The sequence below is a fragment of the Hyperolius riggenbachi genome, chromosome 6, assembly GCF_040937935.1.
Source record: "Hyperolius riggenbachi isolate aHypRig1 chromosome 6, aHypRig1.pri, whole genome shotgun sequence".
Taxonomy (NCBI): Eukaryota; Metazoa; Chordata; class Amphibia; order Anura; family Hyperoliidae; genus Hyperolius; species Hyperolius riggenbachi.
The window spans coordinates 370,535,686-370,555,476 of NC_090651.1; the positions used below are offsets into that span (position 1 = coordinate 370,535,686).

The following is a 19,791-nucleotide window of genomic DNA, read 5'->3' on the forward strand; positions in this document are numbered from 1 at the left end:
CAAATTGCAACTTCAAATCCCCAATCTCCAGACATGTCCATTTGGAGCATAGAGGGGACCCCAGCTTTATTAAATTTATAGGCTTGGATAGGGTCCATGTCCATCCTAGAGGTGGTGATATCGACAGAGCCCTTTTACAGCTGGAGTCCCGTTGGATATTTGACCTTAAGGCTACTGAACCCAAGGGTCTAAATGACAGCATCAACTATCGGGTGTTTCTACCCAGTTAGTTTTGTTAGATCATGTTTAGAGTTTCTGGAGTTTTCTAATGGTCTGTGCTCGAGCCCCCTATTTCCATCCTGGCCTCTCTCTCTGCGTGCACATTGGTTGACATCTAGGAGGGTCCCAATTCATGGGCCCTCTGCATCCCTCCTGCCCATGCTCCTCTTTTCCCACATGTGGCAAATTCATTCAGGGCCATTTATTTATACGTGGATGTGATTGGCACACCCACGTAGATACTATTATATTATTAGTATAGGGGCGGGTCTCTCTTCACCTCTCTTATATTTATATTTATATTCACATATGTGTATGTGTTTTTTGACTAGGTGGGATTTGTGCTTCGGTGCATGGTGCCCCCGAATTTATGGGTTTGCCCATGCCCGGGGCACCAATTCTCACCATAGATAGTATATTATAGTGTTATTTTTTCTGGTTTTTCCGGTTTGTTTTGTTCTGTTTGGGGGTTTTTTCATTTTTGTCTTTTTTGTTTATTGTTTTTATTGGTGCTACTGTATGCTGGGTTCGGCCGCGCTGTCCGCTCTGGCCCACCGTCCCGCTCCTTTCACCTCCTCATTGGCTGGCCACCTCTGACGCCATCTGCTCGGCGCCGTTCGACGCCGCTTGGTGATGCACATTCACTGGAGCGCACCTCGCTCCCCACGTCATCCGCCCGGCGCCATTTTGCGCCGCTTGGTGGTGCGCATCAGCTGGGCGCATTTGCGCTCCATTGGTTGGCCACCCACACGCCCACAATCTTGGTGGGCGGATGGAGGTGACATATGTGACCGGGGGTCGGCCGGGGGGCGGGCCGCGCGGCCGCACTCAGCATTTATGGACGCCGTCATGGCGTCCACACAGTATCCACGCTGTCTGCCTTTGAAAAGGCCGCTAGATGCGGCGAAACATGTCAGGCTCCTCCTGACAGCGCGTTTCTCCTCCACACCTCCATTGCTTTGGAACCTGCACCTTCTTTTGACCTCCTGACATCCAGCACTCTGATACTCGGGTCATCTTGTTGCCAGCACAGGGGATACCCAGCCTTCATCATTGCATCATGGACTTTGCCATTCAAATCTGGTAAATATGAGAGGACATCTTTCCACATATGCCCGACTGTTTGCACATGCCCTGCGAATGGGGGACTTATCTTTGCTTTGCTACATGTGCTTACATCTGTGAAGATTTACTGCACCGCTTTGCTTCACCTGCTCCTACCCTGCGATTGGGGGACTGTTTGTTACATATGCTGGGTGCATGCTATCAGTCTGCTTTGTTGGTCATCAACGCTACATGTCATCAGATGTCATCCATTTGCTTCAAGCTATTTTATGTGCCTTTGTGGATGCTGCCTTTCAATCTGTTCCCTTGTGCTCAATATATGCTCCAGGAACATTGCCCATGAGCTCTGCTTGTATTTACTGGCTATCAACTGTTCATCATATGTCAGGTTGGACTGTTTGGTCTCTCACTTGTTTTCCAACAAGTTTCATGGTGCAGGTTCCATTTCCTTCATAGGGGACTGCAGCCCCTATGTTGTTGGAGGGTTTGTGAGGAGTCATTTTATGGGGTTGTATAGTATTTATGGGATTTTTTTGCATTTTCGATGTAGTCTGAGATTTGTGATATATATGAATAAAGTTTCTATCCTTATCATGCACCCAAGAGCCAATTCTCATTTTTCACTTTACCATATATAATCATGTTGGCATGTGCATGGTGAGGACATATATTAGTGTTTTTGTAACTACATTAGTATTGCTATTTCTGGATTTAGTATAACCCTATTTGACGCTGCCCTATAATATTGAGGCATTTTCTACATTATTATTATGTATTTATATAGCACTGCCATCTTCTGCAGCACTTTACAGAGTACATAGTCATGTCACTGATTGTCCTCAGAGGAGTTCACAATCTAATCTCTACCATAGTCATAGTCTAATGTCCTGCCATATTATTATTATGTATTTATATAGCACTGACATCTTCTTCAGCACTTTACAGAGTACATAGTCATCTCACTGACTGTCCTCAGAGGATCCCACAATCTAATCCCTACCAGTGTCATAGTGTAATGTCCTACAATATTATCTTTAGGGGTCCCACAACTCTCTGTTTCACCTGCTGGTGGCATCACATGCTGGGAAACTACTTTCCACCAGCAGGTGGCTCTCAGTATTTCAGTACCTAACTCACTGTTCCACCAGCAGTTGGCATATGCTTGGATTGTCTTGAACTTCCACTTCCCACCAGCAGGAGACCCTCTACAATCTTTCTGGAAATCAACAGTTGTGAGCCTCTAAGACCCTGGCAGAGCTTCATAGCCTTCGGAGCATCATAAAGAGGAGCTGCCAGCCATTCTATCTCAGAAAAAAAACACATATATAAGTAGATAAATACTTGTTCTACTTACATAACATATGTATTGCACTGCCCACATTTTGATTCTAGTGATTCTTCTACAGGAAAAAAAAGAGAAAATCCTTCTTAGCATTTCCCATTTTAAGTGTGGCTATTTTGAAGCCAATTCTGATGACATTTCCTCCCTTAGTCTCCTCTGCCTGATTTGCCCACCCTTCACTATAGAAAGTGCATTGTCTCAGCATGAGAAATGTTGGCCAATCAGAGAGGAACAGAGGTGTGGGAGGGGAAACAGAAGGGGAAGAGGCTTCAGCCAATAAGGCTGCATTAGTTAAGTCTGTGGGGAAGTTCAGAAGCAAAAAAGGACAACCCAGCATGCCGTGCAACTTCCTTTTTGTGTAAAAAATTTTGTGTGTACCAAATAAGTCAGGTAAACTGGGGAATGATCATTTGTCAAAGAGAAAAGTCATAGTGATTTTAACTTTTGGATTGCCTAGTTAGCATCCTTATTACTTGTTTACCAGATAAAAATTAAAGGAATACTGTAGGGGCATCGGGGGAAAATGAGTTGAAGTTGCCTGGCGCTTCTAATGGTCCCCCGCAGGCATCCTGTGCCCGTGCAGCCACTCACCGATGCTCCGGCCCTGCCTCCAGTTCACTTCTGGAATTTCAGACTTTAAAGTCTGAAAACCGATGCGCCTGCGTTGCCGGGTCCTCACTCCCGCTGATGGCACCAGGAGCGTACTGTGCAGGCCCAGTATGGTCTGTGCCTGCACCGTGCGCTCCTGGTGACATCAGGGGAAGCAAGGACACGGCAACGCAGGCGCAGTGGTTTTCAGACTTTAAAGTCTGAAATTCCAGAAGTGAACTGGAGGCGGGGCCGGAGCATCGGTGAGTGGCTGCACGGGCACAGGATGCCTGCGGGGGACCATTAGAAGCCCTGGGCAACTTCAACTCATTTTCCCCCGACCCCCCTACAGTATCCCTTTAAGAATTGTTTTTTTATTTTATGCCCAACAGTTACTCTTTAAGCCCCTCTGCTTGCTGTGTGAATCCTTAGTAACTATTACTGCAATCCAATCACTCTAACCTCTTGATTTGTCAATAGCCCTAGCCAGATACTTTATCCCAATCCATAATTTAATGGGATGGTGGTCTGTCATTAGGAACATGTTGGGTGATTATGTTATTTAGAAGATTATTAAAAATACATAAATACATGTATAAATATACAGGTCTAGGAACATCTTTTGATATATAGCACTGTGACTACGATAATCAGAATGATTATTACCTCCTGGGGAAAGCCATGACTCAGGATTGGGTATCTTTATACAGTCCAAATCCTATAGGGTTGGCCTTCAGAGGAAAACAAAACTTCCAAATTATCACTCCACTATAAATTAGCTACCTCACTGACTGGATGGATAACATCAAAAGGGGTGTTTTGGTCTGTATGATCAAAGTGTCCCTGTAATGAGAAACATAGATATATCATTAAGAGGGTCTTAGGACCCCTTTAGTGATGGAAGTTAGTGCAGTAGTGCCACTCCAAGAATGGAGGTACCAAGGGCCTGCAAAATGGTCCAGAGATGGTCTCAATCTTTGAAGTTCTGTTGGTAGTCTAGAAGGATAAAATCCCAGCAAGTGGAACCATTAGTCACCAGCACCTTGCCTGGTCCCCCAAAATATGCAGAACTATTCCAGAGAAAAGAACCCTACAACATAAAAATAAACTATGCTGAAGTTATTTGTTCTGCTGTAACACTTGCATAGACAAGTCACGTGGTCCTTGTCTTGTGAACATCTCAGAGCTCACCCACCTGGTTCATGAGATTAATTGGCTTATTAGTTTTTTTGCCAAGCACAGAATCTTATCTCTGCTTTGAATAATGAGCCTGGCTTAGAAAGAGCGTCTTACAGCCAGTGTCCTCCCAACAGAAAGGTGGACCTTTCTCATTGGTCTCTGCTATCTTTCCTGAAGGATGTTGGCAACGGACAACAGTTTGGTAAAGTATATAAGTGGTTTGATGCTCCAAGTTATTCTATCCTTCACAATGTTCAAGTTTGTGGTCCTCGCCATTTGCCTGGGATACGGTGAGTTTTCCTCTTACTTCGAAAATTGATTGCAGCTTCTGAATTCCTAGTGGTTGTTGGGATGGAAGCCCATCTTTGGGGGGCACAGAGGTTCTCCTAGTTATGTGTAGCAATGGCAGAGCTTCTTTTTATCCACGTAGCAGCTCCTTAATTAGCATCTATAGTGTTACTGCATCTGAGAAGACCAGCTAGACGTGTTACTGGATCCTAGAAGACCAGCACTACCTTTGAGCACAACACAGTGGGCAAGGTCAAAAATCAGGGGTAATACCAAATAGTAGAGTAAATATCAGTAAATGACCCAAGGCTATAAGACTTTATCCTGTAGCATGATGGCAGCTGCAGGTCAGGTCCTATATTTACCACCCCTCAGAATGAAGACAATTAGAACTGTATTAAATGTTGACGACAGTACATTCTAAAACAGTAGAGGGGTTTATGGACAAAGTAGTGATTTAGAACAGTGTCTCCGTAAGACACCACTAGTATCGGTGGTCACCGTGCACTACTGGTGTGGAAAATACCCAGGATTTCTTCATTTGAAAACCTGGGAATTACATCACTTTCTAAAAAGTGACGTGAGTATAAATAGAGACAGAAATGCTACAGAATTAAGATTCTTGGTAAGCGCATTACAAAGCAATCCATCTGCCTTTCCTGACTGTAGAGCATACACCCCAAGTGTCATCCCTTCTTGAGTTAAAGGCTGCAATCTTCCCTGAGGACTGTTAGTGGCCCATCCCCATGTGATGGAGCTGAGGGATTAGCAGCAAGTTAGCTGAACAAGTGTTCCCCTCAAGGAATTTTAAATTAAGAATAATAATAAGAAGAAGAAGAATCAAACAAACACTTAATGATAGGGTTGTCCAGCTTCAGTTGTTAAAGAGAATCTGTATTGTTAAAATCGCACAAAAGTAAACATACCAGTGCGTTAGGGGACATCTCCTATTACCCTCTGTCACAATTTCGCCGCTCCCCGCCGCATTAAAAGTGGTTAAAAACATTTTTAAAAAGTTTGTTTATAAACAAACAAAATGGCCACCAAAACAGGAAGTAGGTTGATGTACAGTATGTCCACACATAGAAAATACATCCATACACAAGCAGGCTGTATACACCCTTCCTTTTGAATCTCAAGAGATCATTTGTGTGTTTCTTTCCCCCTTCTGCTCTCATGCACTGAAGTTTCAGGCTGCTCTTTTCTTCCTGCAAACAGCTTTGCCCTTGTCTGTAATTCCTCAGTATGTGAAAGCCCAGCCAGCTCAGAGGACGATTTATCCAGCTTGTAAAAGATAAGAGAGAAGAGAGAAGCTGCCCTAATCTAAATAATACACAGGCAGTGTGCATAGAGGGGCCTGGAGGGGGGAGTTCATAGCAGAACCACAACACTGAAGAACTTGGCAGCCTTCCAGACACAGGCCGACAAGTCTGACAGGGGAAAGATACATTGATTTATTACAGAGACTGTTATAGTAGAAAGTGCTGCAGTAAGCCAGAACACATTAGAATAGCTTTAGGAACTTGTAGGATGATAAAAAACAGGATGCAATTTTTGTTACGGAGTCTCCTTAAGAGATCTATACATGCCTAGCCTATGAAATGTACAGAACCATTTAACTCGACAAATCACACCTTACCTCATCCATTGTCATCGGCTATTTAGCAATATGCTGAAAATGTATGAGAATCACAGCTCCAGAGGGCTGGAATTAGATAACCTTCTTTTCTGCAACCACGTTGTTCACTACTGAGGACACTACCATGACTTCCTGTTGCCTCTGACACTACAGGAAGAGAAAGGAAATCTCAAGAGATCAGTAGGTAGTGTGATCTTGTTTGCTAGGGTTGTTTCTGACTATTTTGGAGCCCTAGGCAGGACAACCACTGTCACCCACCCCTTCTTCTTAAGAAGAACATAAGTGAATTACCTCATGATAGTTTATGATGAGTAGTTATTAATCATGATGTTTAACCGGTTATTTTTTGCAGCCTATTCCTGCGGCGTTTCATCTATTCCACCCAAACTCAGCAGGGTGGTTAATGGAGAAGACGTGGTACCACACAGCTGGCCTTGGCAGGTATGCTTAGCAATTCTTGAAGGGATGCTACAAATCTACACCTAGCTGTCTTCTCTAGGAATATCAGTAGAATGTGGCATTGGGCTGGCTACGGGCAAAAGCAGGAAACCGTGGAGTTAAATGGTTCCTTTGATTGGCTAACAAAGGTGATTACAAAAGCAAGCTCCCCAGACAGCCTGGGCCCTCATTGTCAAGGATTTTACCATTCCCGTAAGGTTTATACAGTTTTCCCACATGGGTCAATGTTTTTGTGCCCCACCTCCCTTCCCTGTGCAGGCCCCGGTTCTCTATATAGCAACCATAGCTTGCATGTGCAGCAACCTTCCTACCAACCCATGTACAGCCCTGACTTCCAATTGTAGCATCCATGTACAGCAGCCCCCTAGGCCTGATTTATGTTTTTGTTTTTTACCCTAGGCCAAATTTTTGTTTGTACCCTTCCATATGGAGCAGCCCTACGCACATTCCATGTGTAGTCCCTTTTTCCACGTGTACATGTACAGCAGTCCCTGGTCACTTCTTTGTTTTGGTGGCAGCTTCCTTGTTCCATGTGTTTGTACCCATTTGCAGCTTAATTACTCAACCTTCGGCCTCCTTGTCCATATGCAGCAATCCTCTTCTGTGTCCAGCGACTCCACCCAAATTCTCCCTCTGCTGCTTAGATAAATCAACTCTTTGTGACCAGCATTTCAGCTATAGATCAACACTACTAAAGACATAACAAAGCAATTATCCTTTTCCAGATCCTTCCCAGTGTGTTTGTAGTAGCCAGGTGCACTACTTTCTTTTATTTACAGTACTTTTTACTTGTACAGCTGTAGGAGAAACCAACAAACAAGCCTAAAAGAACTGGTGCTCTCATCTGATAAAGGATGGGAAACTGACCTACACTAATACTGAATTTCTTTGCTTTCCAACAGATCTCTCTGCAGTACCAGGCAGCCAGTGGGAACTGGGGACACACCTGCGGAGGCACCCTGATCTCTGACCAATGGGTCCTGACCGCCGCTCACTGCATCAGGTGTGCACACTAGGCCCTGAAAAAGAGGGGAGTTCAGGTTTACTTACCTCAGGCTTCTTCCAGTCCCTGGATATCTATCAGGTCCCTTGCTGTAATTCCGATCCCCTCCAAGGTGCCGCTGCCCACTCCGAAAGATCTGCTGGTCGCGATTGGTCACAGCCAGGGCCACACGCCCCATCAATCATGCTCCGGTGTCCAGGAGGGTTCTACGCTTGCGCAGTTCACAAAGGCTTAAACTGCACATGCGCAAAATGCTCCCGGCCATGGGAGCGCGATTGAGGAGTGGGCAGCAGCAAGAAAAAAAGAAAATGTTTAGCACCCAGCAAATGAAACCACACTAAAAGTTGATGAAGAAGAAATAAACACTTATTTTTGAGGAGAAAAGATACTTGAATAGGGGTCAGTAAGTCTTAGGTTGTGTAGGGTCAGAGTCACGATTGATAATAAGTTCTGTAGGTTCAGAGCCATGGTTAAGTCTTAGGCTGTGTAGTGTCAGAGTTTTGATAGGTAACATGATGTGTATGTTCAAAGTCATGGTGTGTATTGAGCTCTGTTGAATCAGAACCACAGTAGGTAATAGGTTGTGTTGGTTCATAGTTATGGCACTGGCTTGTGTAGAGTCATGGTAATTATTGGGTTGTGTAAGGTCATATTCATGCTAGATTAGGTTGTCTATGTTCAAAAGCATGGTAAGACTTAGGATGTTTACGGTCAGAGTCACGAGAACTAATAGGTAATTAGGTGTATGGTCAGAATAATGGTAAGTCTTTGGTTGTGTAAGGTCAAAATCATGGTAGGTTAGGTTGTCTAGGCTCAAAAACATGGTAAGTCTTAAGATGTGTAGTGTCAAAGTCACGACAGCTAATAGGGTGTAGGGTCAGAATCACGCTAAGTCTTGAGTTGTTTTGCGTAAGAGCCATAATCAGATATTAGGTTCTGTAGCACCAATAAACATATTCACCACTTAACTATTCATCCCTTTTCATCTGTTATTTTCCTAGCTCTGGAAGAGTTTACAGAGTGTATTTGGGTAAACACAGTCTGGCGACAGCTGATGAGCCCGGCTCTGTTGCTATCGGCACTGAGAAGATCATTGTTCATGAGAAATGGAACTCTTTCTTCATTCGGTAAGCATAAAAGGGCAGAGTACGAGTTTGGCAAGGTTGGCTTTAAAAATGTTTTCATACATTCTTCTACATGGTTGAGATTTTGCTTTATGTTTCTGATGTTAAAGAAGAACTTCAGGATCTCTAAAATAAAAATACCCCCAACTACTGATAAACCCTCACTGGACTGTCGGTGGTCAGAAAACAAGATGAAGAGTTTGTGGACTCTTAAGAAAAAAAGATAGATCGTGAGAGTGAGCAGAAATGGACACTAATGTGCAAACTAGAAATAGTTAAACTGTGAAACCAGAAAATAATAACTAGATAATAACTAAATAACCCAGAACTGTGCAAACAAAAAGTTATGTTAAAAATATAGTATAAAATATTATAAACTTAGGCAAGAAGTGGTATAGTACTAATTCAAAACGTTCTGCCTCAATACCAAGTTGTAAGTTGGTCTTGCTAATAAAGCTCATTTTGAATTTGTGATCGAGATGGCAGAGAGGTGTTTGTGAAATGTAGTGTAGATAGATATATGAAGGAAGAGGACTTGCTTTATCCATCTTACAATCTAGGGGGTGGAGGAATATAGACTATAGTAAGAACAGAAAGAGGACCTGCCCTTATCAGGCTGACAGTCTAAGAGGTTAAGGAACACAGGGCACAGAAGGAGATGAAGAGGACCTGTCCCACCAGGTTACAATTTAACAGGTGAGGGAACACAGGATACAGAAGGAGAGGAAGAAGTCTCTGGCCCATCAGGCTTACAATCTAAGAGGTGAGGGAACACAGGAAACAGAAGGAGGGGAAGAAGGTCAGCTTTATTGGGCTTTACGCATAAAATGTTAGGGAACACAGGACACAGAAGGATAGGAAGATGACCTGTCCCATTAGGCTTACAATCTAAGAGGTGGGGAACACAGAACACAGAAGGAGAGGAAGAGGACCTGTTCCACCATGCTTAAAATCTAGGGAGTAAGAGAACACAGGATACAGTAGGAGGAAAGAGGACCTGTCCCATCAGGCTTACAATCTAAGGGGTGCGGGAAAGCAGAGCACAGCAGCAAATGCATTTCCATTATTTTTACAAACGTTAGAGACAGAAATGATGTACAATGTGGAGACAAGAATAATGTATATATTATAGTTTATATATATCTGTGTTCCAGTAATGACATTGCTCTGATCAAGCTGGCCGAGCCCGCTCCACTTAGTGACCAGATCCAGCCCGCCTGCCTGCCCAGTGAAGGTTCCGTCCTGGCCAATGACTTCCCCTGCTATGTGACCGGATGGGGCCGCCTGTACAGTAAGATAACTTTATCATGCGTTATAGCAATGGTATTATTTATTTATTGGATTTGTATAGCGCCAACATATTACGCCACACTGGACAGTACATTAGGTTACAGGTAATGGTAACAGGAGTATGGAAAACAACACAGGCGATGAGAAGTAAAAAACACAATGCCAGATCTTGAACTGGAGTAGTAGTAGTAATAATTCACATTAAAGTTCACATTATTCCGTGGGTAAGACGCATGATCAAATAGGATGCACAATGTTAAAGGATACCTTAGTCCTAAATAGAATCAGATATGGATGCTGTGTGTGTGTGTGTGTGGGGGGGGGGGGGGGGGGCGAGGTGTGCATAGGCTTACCGCTCCCGTGGCCCGGTGTCTCCTTCCGTTTATCCATTACCGGCCTCATTCTAAGGCTCCCACGGGAGTGCGGGAAGATGTAGCCAGAACTGCTACATCTTTGTGATGATCCGCTCAGCTGCCTGCGCAGGCAGGCAGCCTTTTGATTATTGTTCTGGGCTGCATTCTGCAGGTCTCTGGAGAAGAGACCTTTTGTCAGTTTTGCAGCCTGCTGCTGCTGAGGAATTTGCATACGTTTGTCATGCAAATTGCTTAGCCACATCCTTTGTAGGCTTGCTCTATATATACCATGTGATTCCACAGTACTTTGCTGGTCATAAGGGTTTGTCCTGTGAAACACTCCTGGAGTGTCAGCCATGCTTATTGTTTAAAGATTAGTTTAGAGTAATTCTTGGGACTGCACTAGGCATCCTTGCTAGAGCAGTCAGGATTGTATTATTTGTATTGCCTGTTCTGTCTGTCTGTCGTGCTTGGATCGCACTAGACTCTAGTGGTAGCGGCGGTGGATCCTCCTGATCTACTACTCTCTTGCTGTACTTGGATCGCACTTGCTCTGGCGGAAAGAGCAGTGGATCCAGCTCGCTCTGTTTCTATACTTGGACCACACTCGCTCTGGCAGAAAGAGCAGTGGACCCTGCTAAACTCTCTTGCTATACTTGGATCACACTAGCTCTGGCGGAAAGAGCAGTGGATCCTGCTAACTCCATTTCCTTATTTAGATCGCACTCGCTCTGGCGGAAGAGCGGTGGATCGTAACTCTCACTTATTCCTGTTTTCGTGTATCTGTCTTGTCTGATACGAACGCTTGCTGGAGGCTCGGCGAGATAACCGTTAAGCAAGCGCTCGCGTCCTCTGTGTCGTGTTTGTCTGTCGGTGGTTAGTTAGGCGTGCTTGTCTCTGTTGTGCTTAACACGCGGAGACCGCGCTGTAAACGCGTTTGCTGTTGCGAATGAGTGCGGTGTTCGCGTTTAGCTAGCATTTGTTATTTTCCTTATCTTCTCATTGTATGATTTGCTGTGCCTTTGCTACTCTCGTGCCCTGTCTTGCTTTAGCCTTGTGTCACCTCTGGCAATCGCCTCTCTCGCGATTGCGTTCCTACTTCATATCTGCTGTTGTGTGTTCACCGTCGCGGCTTGGCGACTAGATTGGTGCACATACATACATTCTGTCCCTGTGCTCATTCTCAATCGCAATCGCTTCTCTTGCGATTGCGTTCTCACTTGGTTTCCTCTGTTGTGTGTTCACCGTCGCAGGTTGGTGACTAGATTGGTGCACACACATACATTCCTCCTCTGTGCTTATTCGGTCTTGTGTCGCTGTTAGCAATCGCCATCTCCTGCGATTGCCTTCTCGCTTGCTCTTCATGGTTGTGTGTTCGTCGTCGCTGGGTGGCGACTAGTTTGGTGAACACGCATACCCTCTGTCGCTTTACTCTCTCTTTAAGGGCTATCTTGCACTGCGTTTCTTCCCTTCGTACAATTCCTATCTGGCGTCTGTGGCAGGGCAGAGGATCTGTTCCTCTGCACTCCACAGCTCCATCTGCCGACAGGAATTTCCCTCTACAGGTGCGTTGCACCTTTTGCTGGGTTCCCTCAAATTATACGCTTGTGGAGGATTTCCGCAGTGTCAGCGCACGTCCTGTGCGCTGACCACGGAGAGAATTCCACAATCGTTACAATCTTCCCACGGACCTAGTGCGCCGACCCCGCCAACCAGGGCTTTAGAACGAGGCCGGTTATGGATGAATGGAAGGAGATGCTGGGCCACGGAAGGTGCGGTAAGCCTATGCGCACCTCCCCACACACACAGTGCCCATTTCAGATTCTATTTAGAACTATTGTATCCTTTGATGACATTCAGCAGGACACAAATATGGAAATAATTACATCAAACAAGAGATGGGAAAATTCTCTAAGTGGAAACCAGGGGGTCCTAACACAGCGCCCTTACAACTTAGCTTTTATCAAATCCATAAAATTGTTCTGAGTATCTAAAAACACTTAAAAAAAAGGTTTCTTCCATTATAGGACTGTGTGGCGTCTGACAAGTGTCTCCATTCTCAGATATCTGTCTTACCCACTGTTTCCTATCAGTGGGAAAATGAGTAGTCAAGGGCCATGTCAAAAGCACCTCCTCTCAACTTGCTGATTACGGGAAGGGGAAGCACATGGCAGCCATTGGAAAGGTTGAGACGTAAAAAGTATCAGTACAAATCTCCTCAGCACTACGAATCAAAATAATGCTTCCTTCCCTCTGTAGAATGCCCCATAGATTCCTCCTGCAGACACCGAGAGATCAAACCTCAACAGTGGTAACCGTCACCAAATACGATTGAGGCACTAATTAGTATGCAGAAGTGTAATCAAAAGGAATTTATTCAACAAGTATCATGGAAAGCATAAAACCAGAAACTTACATCGTGAGTCATGAGCAACAGGGACACGATCAAATTAAAATCGCCTTTAAGCACCTCCAATGCTAATAACAGATAAGTACAACTTTAAGGTGCAGACTCTCTAGTTTCTCCGACCGGTTTCGTCTCTTTGCCATTGCTGGACCCATGATGACGGCACAGGACCCATGATATGATATATTTCTGGTTTTATGCTTTCTTTGATACTTTTTGAATAAATTAATTTAGATTGCACTCCTGGATATTAAATACTGCCTCAATCGTATTGGGTGATGGTCACCACAGTTGATAGTAGATCACTGGGTGTCTGCAGGAGGAATCTATGTGGCTTTCTACAGAGAGAAGGAAGCATTGTTTTGATTGCTAGCTCTGAGGAGATTTGAACCATTGTAAAAGTTGAGGCTGAACATCTTAAAGAAAACCTGAACTGAAAATTAAAAGTCAAAACAAACATACACACATCATACTTACCTCCTGTGTAGTCTACTCATCAATGTCTCTCTCCTCTCCTGCGCCCTGTTTGTCCACTTTGATCAAGAGAATTCTCCATCCTCCATTTTGAAAATGACAATTACCCCATAACAGCTTCCTGGTCAGCACACTGTTAAACTTTAATATTGACCACTTGGGCCATAGGGAAACATGGACATTACCCTGATCATCAGTTGTCCTCTCAGTTATAAATATATATAACTGACAACAACTGATTATATTTCAGTTCTGACAAAATGTTGTCAGAACTGGAAGGGATCGTTTTAAGAAGAAAAGGGTAAGCTTCTGAGAGGAACTGATGGCAAGGTAAGTATGTTATATTCATTTACAGGCACATCATGTGTTTATTTTAAATATTTTGACTCAGTTCAGGTTCCCTTTAAACACTGTCATAATCACATTGAGAGAAGGACCTCTTGGCCTTCCTAAGGATGCAGAGATGTGTTTTTTCGCAATTGCCATGATTAGCCTCCATAGCCTGAAGTTTGACTCTAAAGGAACCATATAGTAAGAAGATGGGGATCAGGAAGGGATGGAACATGAAGTTCAAAACTGAAACATCTTAACTACTGTCACAGTGGCACTGAAGGGAAAGGAGAGGAGGACATCCTGGCCTTCCTAAGCAGGCACGTACTGTATTTGTTTTTCTACCATTGCCATGATTTGCTTATAAAGCTCCCAGAGCTCCACTTCAAAGGAATCATGAGTAGAGCATGGAGGCTGTTATCTTTTTTATCATTTAAAATGCTATTTGTTTGGCTGTTATGCTGATCCTCTGCCTCCAACACTTTCTTAATGAATATCCAATGATTTTATTTGTATTCTTCTCGCTACAGTTTCCCCAGATATCCTAAATTTTGAGTGGCCACACGAGGGCTAAAGGTGGTCTTCTTGCCATTATAGTGTTTGGCCAATGACCCATCTATTCTCTGTGTTTCAGCTAATGGACCCATTGCTGATGCTCTGCAGCAGGCTCTCCTGCCAGTGGTGGACCATGACACCTGCTCACGCTCCGACTGGTGGAGCTCCCAGGTCACCACTAACATGGTTTGCGCTGGTGGGGATGGAATTGTTTCTGGATGCAATGTAAGATATAGATTTTGTATTATGACTTTAAAAGAATGGTTATTATGTTTTCACATTATGCTTGTGTGTGTGTGTGTGGATTTGCTGTATATCTCTTCACCCAAGATTTAACAGAGAGTTTCAGTGGTTGGTAAAGTAAGTAATAACTGGTATTTTAATGAGAAACATTAAAAGTGAACACGCGGCAGATGAAAAAAAGTTAGCTACTTACCTATGAAGATGGAAGCCTGAGGATAGTCCAGATGCTTTCCGTGTCCTCCTCACCCTCACTGTTGCCATACACGGACCCTATGAACATAGCCAACACAAGCTTGTCGGATATGTTCTCATGGCTGCGCTCCCTGCCATGTTCAAGCTCAGCCATACTGCTTATCCACAAGCAGCTACTGCTCAGGTGCCGCCATACTCACGAAAGAGCAGCATGGCTACTCTCGTGCATGAAGAGAAACGCAGCTACAAACTTTCAGAGTCCCAGGAAATGGTGGTGGTCTCAAGTCTCTTTATAGGTTAGTCTCTTTATAGGTTAGTAGCTAACTTTTTGTAATCATCTGCCAAAGGTTCAACTCCACTGAAAATAATGTAATAAAAAAAAGTGCTTAATTTTTACAATAATTATGTATAAATGATTTAGTCAGTGCCCATTGTACAATCTTTCCTCTCCCTGATTTACATTCTGACATTTATCACATGGTGACATTTTTACTGCTGGCAGGTGATGTCCGTGGAAGGAGATGTTGCTTGCTTTTTTGGCAGTTGGAAACAACTGTTATTTCCCACAGTGCAACAAGGCTCCCACAGTGTGATGTCAGAACCATGGTCCTGACATCACACTGTGGGAGGGGTTTCACCACAATATTAGCCATACAGAGCCCCCTGATGATCCATTTGAGAAAAGGAATAGATTTCTCATGGAAAGGGGGTATCAGCTACTGATTGGGATGAAGTTCAATTCTTGGTTGCGGTTTCTCTTTAAGAAGAAGAAGAAATACATTATTTAGGTAAACAGTTTATGACAAAGAAAAAAATCAAGTGTATCAGGTTTACTTGAGAGCACAACACAAAACATTTATATTGCGCTTTTCTGCTAGAGGAGCTGCAGCCACTAGGGGCACACTCAGCACTCAGTAGCAGTGTTAGGGAGTCTTGCCCAAAGTCTACTCACTGAATAGGTACTTGCTCACCAAACAGGAAGAGCCCATATTCGTACCCTGGTCTCCTGTGTCAGAGCCGTTAACTAGTACTCTGTCCAGCCACGCTGAAGGGGTGGGGTTTAGAAGGGGAAGATGTACTCCAACTGTCTTTTGGTACATCATGAGGTACCAGAATGTTGCTGTCCAGCCTAGGGGCCATTTTTCTGGGTGTCTTTAACCAGTAGGTAATTTATTTCTATTCCTTTTCCTTGAATGTTAGAGTAATGGAGATGTTCTCACAACCTGGTTGGTAATATTGTAACCTATAAAACTACTGCACTGTACCTTCTGACCTCCTCATGTCATTCCGCAGGGTGACTCCGGAGGTCCTCTGAACTGCCAGAATGCCAGCGGAGCCTCTGAAGTGCACGGTATCGTCAGCTTCGGCTCTGGACTCAGCTGCAACTACGAGAAGAAGCCCACCGTCTTCACCAGAGTTTCCGGCTACATCGACTGGATCAGCCAGGTGAGTTCTCAGGATAAGGAAAAGGAAAGGCTCACCAAGCAGGGCACGGTGCACGTCTAAATGGGATTACTAAATGTCTAAACAAGATGACTGATCTGGATACTAAAGATGGCCACACGTCACTCAACTTGGCGGCCGATCAACCACCCTATCAATGCTTCAGAGCACTGAGGATTGCTGGCGACCCCTCACACCCTGGGTACCGCTTTTTTAGTCGGTTCCCTTCAGGCTATCTCCATTAGAACACCAGAACTTCGTGGTATATTAACTCCTTTTTCCTGCTATGATCAGACACCTGAACTCTCTTCGTGCAGTTCCACCCTCAGCGCCCACCTCTGAGTTGCGACTACTCGGAGGAAGATGTAATTAGGGGTCCGGCAGCTGCCAAAGCCCCAAATTACTGTTACGCGCCCCGCACAGCATAACATTGCTGCTGTGGGCTGCCTGGTTTCAGCGCTTAGTGGTGAGCTCCTTGCGCCGAAACCACCTGCTTCGTCAATCAGACATGCTGGAAAATCTTGGGCCAACATGCTCAATGGGGTGCGCGGTGGTAACAGGACAAGTGATGAATGTGTCGGAACCCCCAGTGCTGTCCTCCCTCCCTAATGTTTTATGTCCCACCTGGTGCCCATGCAGTTATAATTTACCCGTCCGCCATCCACGAATGATTTCAGTAGTCTGTCCCCGCGTGACTACCGGCATATGACACGTGGGGCGCGTGTGTGACATCACGTATGCGACCCACGTGCTATTTCGCCGGCAACCACATGGGGGCGCAAAAGTAGAAGAACGGTGAAGAGACTCGGTGGTGGCATAAAGGTAACGTATAACTACTACTGGGGGGGCAACATAAAACATTAGGGGTGACAGCGGGCAGGGGCAGCGAGGCGGTGTGGTGGCATCAAAAGGCTGACCCCCAAAAGATTTTGTACTGAAATGGATCCAGAATCAGCCTGCAGTGTATCGGTGGACAACGGATCGCAAGATATATGGGTACTTTAAGGGATGGTAAAATTATATTTAACCATCCTGCCCGTCAACAAAATTTGTCAGGTCACCCCCACCTACATGTGCAGCCTTCTCCTTCCCACAAGTCACCCCCCCCCCCGCAGAGTTTGCAGAGTTCCAAGAGTAGACAGGTTCTCTTCACTTCCTCTCAGTTCCTCCTCAGTGTAGCTGCTATACAGCCAATCACCTGGCGGCTGGCAGCACTGCATGTCATGCCATCATGAGCCGCTAGGTGGCTGCACGGTGGCTACACTGTAGAGGAAATGAAGCAGAAATGTCCGCCCCGGGAACGAGGTACAGTATGAAGCCTCACACCCCAGGGCTGGGCCCTTCTTTAGCCCCTGCCAGAGCCCCCCCCCCCCCCCCCGCTAATGCGATATTGTGAGCATTGCAAGGCTATTATTACATCACTGACTAGGGCACAGGGACATTTACCAGGATAGCTGGTTGTCTGAGCTTTCCATCAGTAATTGTCCTTTTCAGTAGCACCAGACACATTTCTCTGTGTACAGTATGGTCATTTTTGGTGATGCATTAACATTTCTTCCCCCCCTTCCCCCAACGTTGGCCCTCTGCGTAGCGAGCATCTTTACCATGTATATCCCTGTCCTGTGATTGGTCAGCCTGGAGAAGGGTTGGGGCTTTGTACCCCTGGCATTGGCCCTCTGCGTAGCGAGCATCTCCACCATGTATATCCCTGTCCTGTGACTGGTCAGCCTGGGGGAGGGTTGGGACTTTGCACCCCTGGCATTGGCCCTCTGCGTAGCGAGCATCTTTACCATGTATATCCCTGTCCTGTGATTGGTCAGCCTGGGGGAGGGTTGGGGCTTTGCACCCCTGGCATTGGCCCTCTGTGTAGCGAGCATCTTTACCATGTATATCCCTGTCCTGTGATTGGTCAGCCTGGGGGAGGGTTGGATTTTTGCCCCCTGGCATTGGCCCTCTGCGTAGCGAGCATCTCCACCATGTATATCCCGGTCCTGTGATTGGTCAGCCTGAGGGAGGGTTTAATCTTTGCCCCCTGGCATTGGCCCTCTGCGTAGCGAGCATCTTTACCATGTATATCCCTGTCCTGTGATTGGTCAGCCTGGGGGAGGGTTGGGGCTTTGCCCCCTGGCATTGACCCTCTGTGTAGCGAGCATCTTTACCATGTATATCCCTGTCCTGTGATTGGTCAGCCTGGGGGAGGGTTGGATTTTTGCCCCCTGGCATTGGCCCTCTGCGTAGCGAGCATCTTTACCATGTATATCCCTGTCCTGTGATTGGTCAGCCTGGGGGAGGGTTGGGGCTTTGCCCCCTGGCATTGACCCTCTGTGTAGCGAGCATCTTTACCATGTATATCCCTGTCCTGTGATTGGTCAGCCTGGAGAAGGGTTGGGGCTTTGTACCCCTGGCATTGGCCCTCTGCGTAGCGAGCATCTCCACCATGTATATCCCTGTCCTGTGATTGGTCAGCCTGGAGAAGGGTTGGGGCTTTGTACCCCTGGCATTGGCCCTCTGCGTAGCGAGCATCTCCACCATGTATATCCCTGTCCTGTGATTGGTCAGCCTGGAGAAGGGTTGGGGCTTTGCCCCCTGGCATTGACCCTCTGTGTAGCGAGCATCTTTACCATGTATATCCCTGTCCTGTGATTGGTCAGCCTGGGGGAGGGTTGGATTTTTGCCCCCTGGCATTGGCCCTCTGCGTAGCGAGCATCTTTACCATGTATATCCCTGTCCTGTGATTGGTCAGCCTGGGGGAGGGTTGGGGCTTTGCCCCCTGGCATTGACCCTCTGTGTAGCGAGCATCTTTACCATGTATATCCCTGTCCTGTGATTGGTCAGCCTGGGGGAGGGTTAGATCTTTGCCCCCTGGCATTGGCCCTCTGCGTAGCGAGCATCTCCACCATGTATATCCCGGTCCTGTGATTGGTCAGCCTGGGGGAGGGTTGAATCTTTGCCCCCTGGCATTGGCCCTCTGCGTAGCGAGCATCTTTACCATGTATATCCCTGTCCTGTGATTGGTCAGCCTGGGGGAGGGTTGGGGCTTTGCACCCCTGGCGTTGGCCCTCTGCGTAGCGAGCATCTTCACCATGTATATCCCTGTCCTGTGATTGGTCAGCCTGGGGGAGGGTTGGGGCTTTGCATTGGCTGAACAGTACAGCTTGTCTTGACTACAGCTTCCTGACTTGTGTCTTCTCTTGCAGAAAATTGCCGCCAATTAAGGATCATTCGAGATTTCCACTTTCCGCCATCATGACTGGACCGCGGCGAGACGCCAACACGCTACAACGTCATTGATCATGCCTGCAAGTCAGGGAATTTATTAATGCAATAAAAAAATCAGCAAACAGTAATCACGTGTCTGAATCCTTCTCTTTTACTGTCAGTGAAAAATGAGAAAAAGAAGTTTGTTGGGTTGATCGATCTCTCACGGTCAGGCTTACATCACTTGAAGCACAATCAGCCATTATTATTATAATAACTGGTATCCAGGTCCTGATTTACCTCTCAGCAGCCTATAGGCACAGAGGCCCTGATACCCTAGACTCCGCCCTCCATGAACCTACAAAGTCCCGCCAAACCGCACCGCAAGTGTGTGCTGCTG

General features: G+C 45.8%; 1 protein-coding gene across 1 annotated transcript; it reads left to right on the forward strand.

Annotated features, from left to right (window-relative positions):
- Window positions 1–4,609: 4,609 nt before the first annotated feature.
- Window positions 4,610–19,540, forward strand: LOC137523057 (chymotrypsin-C-like). The gene is made up of 8 exons (XM_068243251.1): window positions 4,610–4,683; window positions 6,673–6,761; window positions 7,682–7,782; window positions 8,784–8,909; window positions 10,061–10,197; window positions 14,395–14,540; window positions 16,044–16,196; window positions 19,391–19,540. The coding sequence occupies exons 1-8, from the start codon at window positions 4,617–4,619 to the stop codon at window positions 19,406–19,408; spliced, it is 837 nt and encodes a 278-aa protein (XP_068099352.1). The 5' UTR covers window positions 4,610–4,616; the 3' UTR covers window positions 19,409–19,540.
- The last annotated feature ends 251 nt before the right edge of the window (window positions 19,541–19,791 follow it).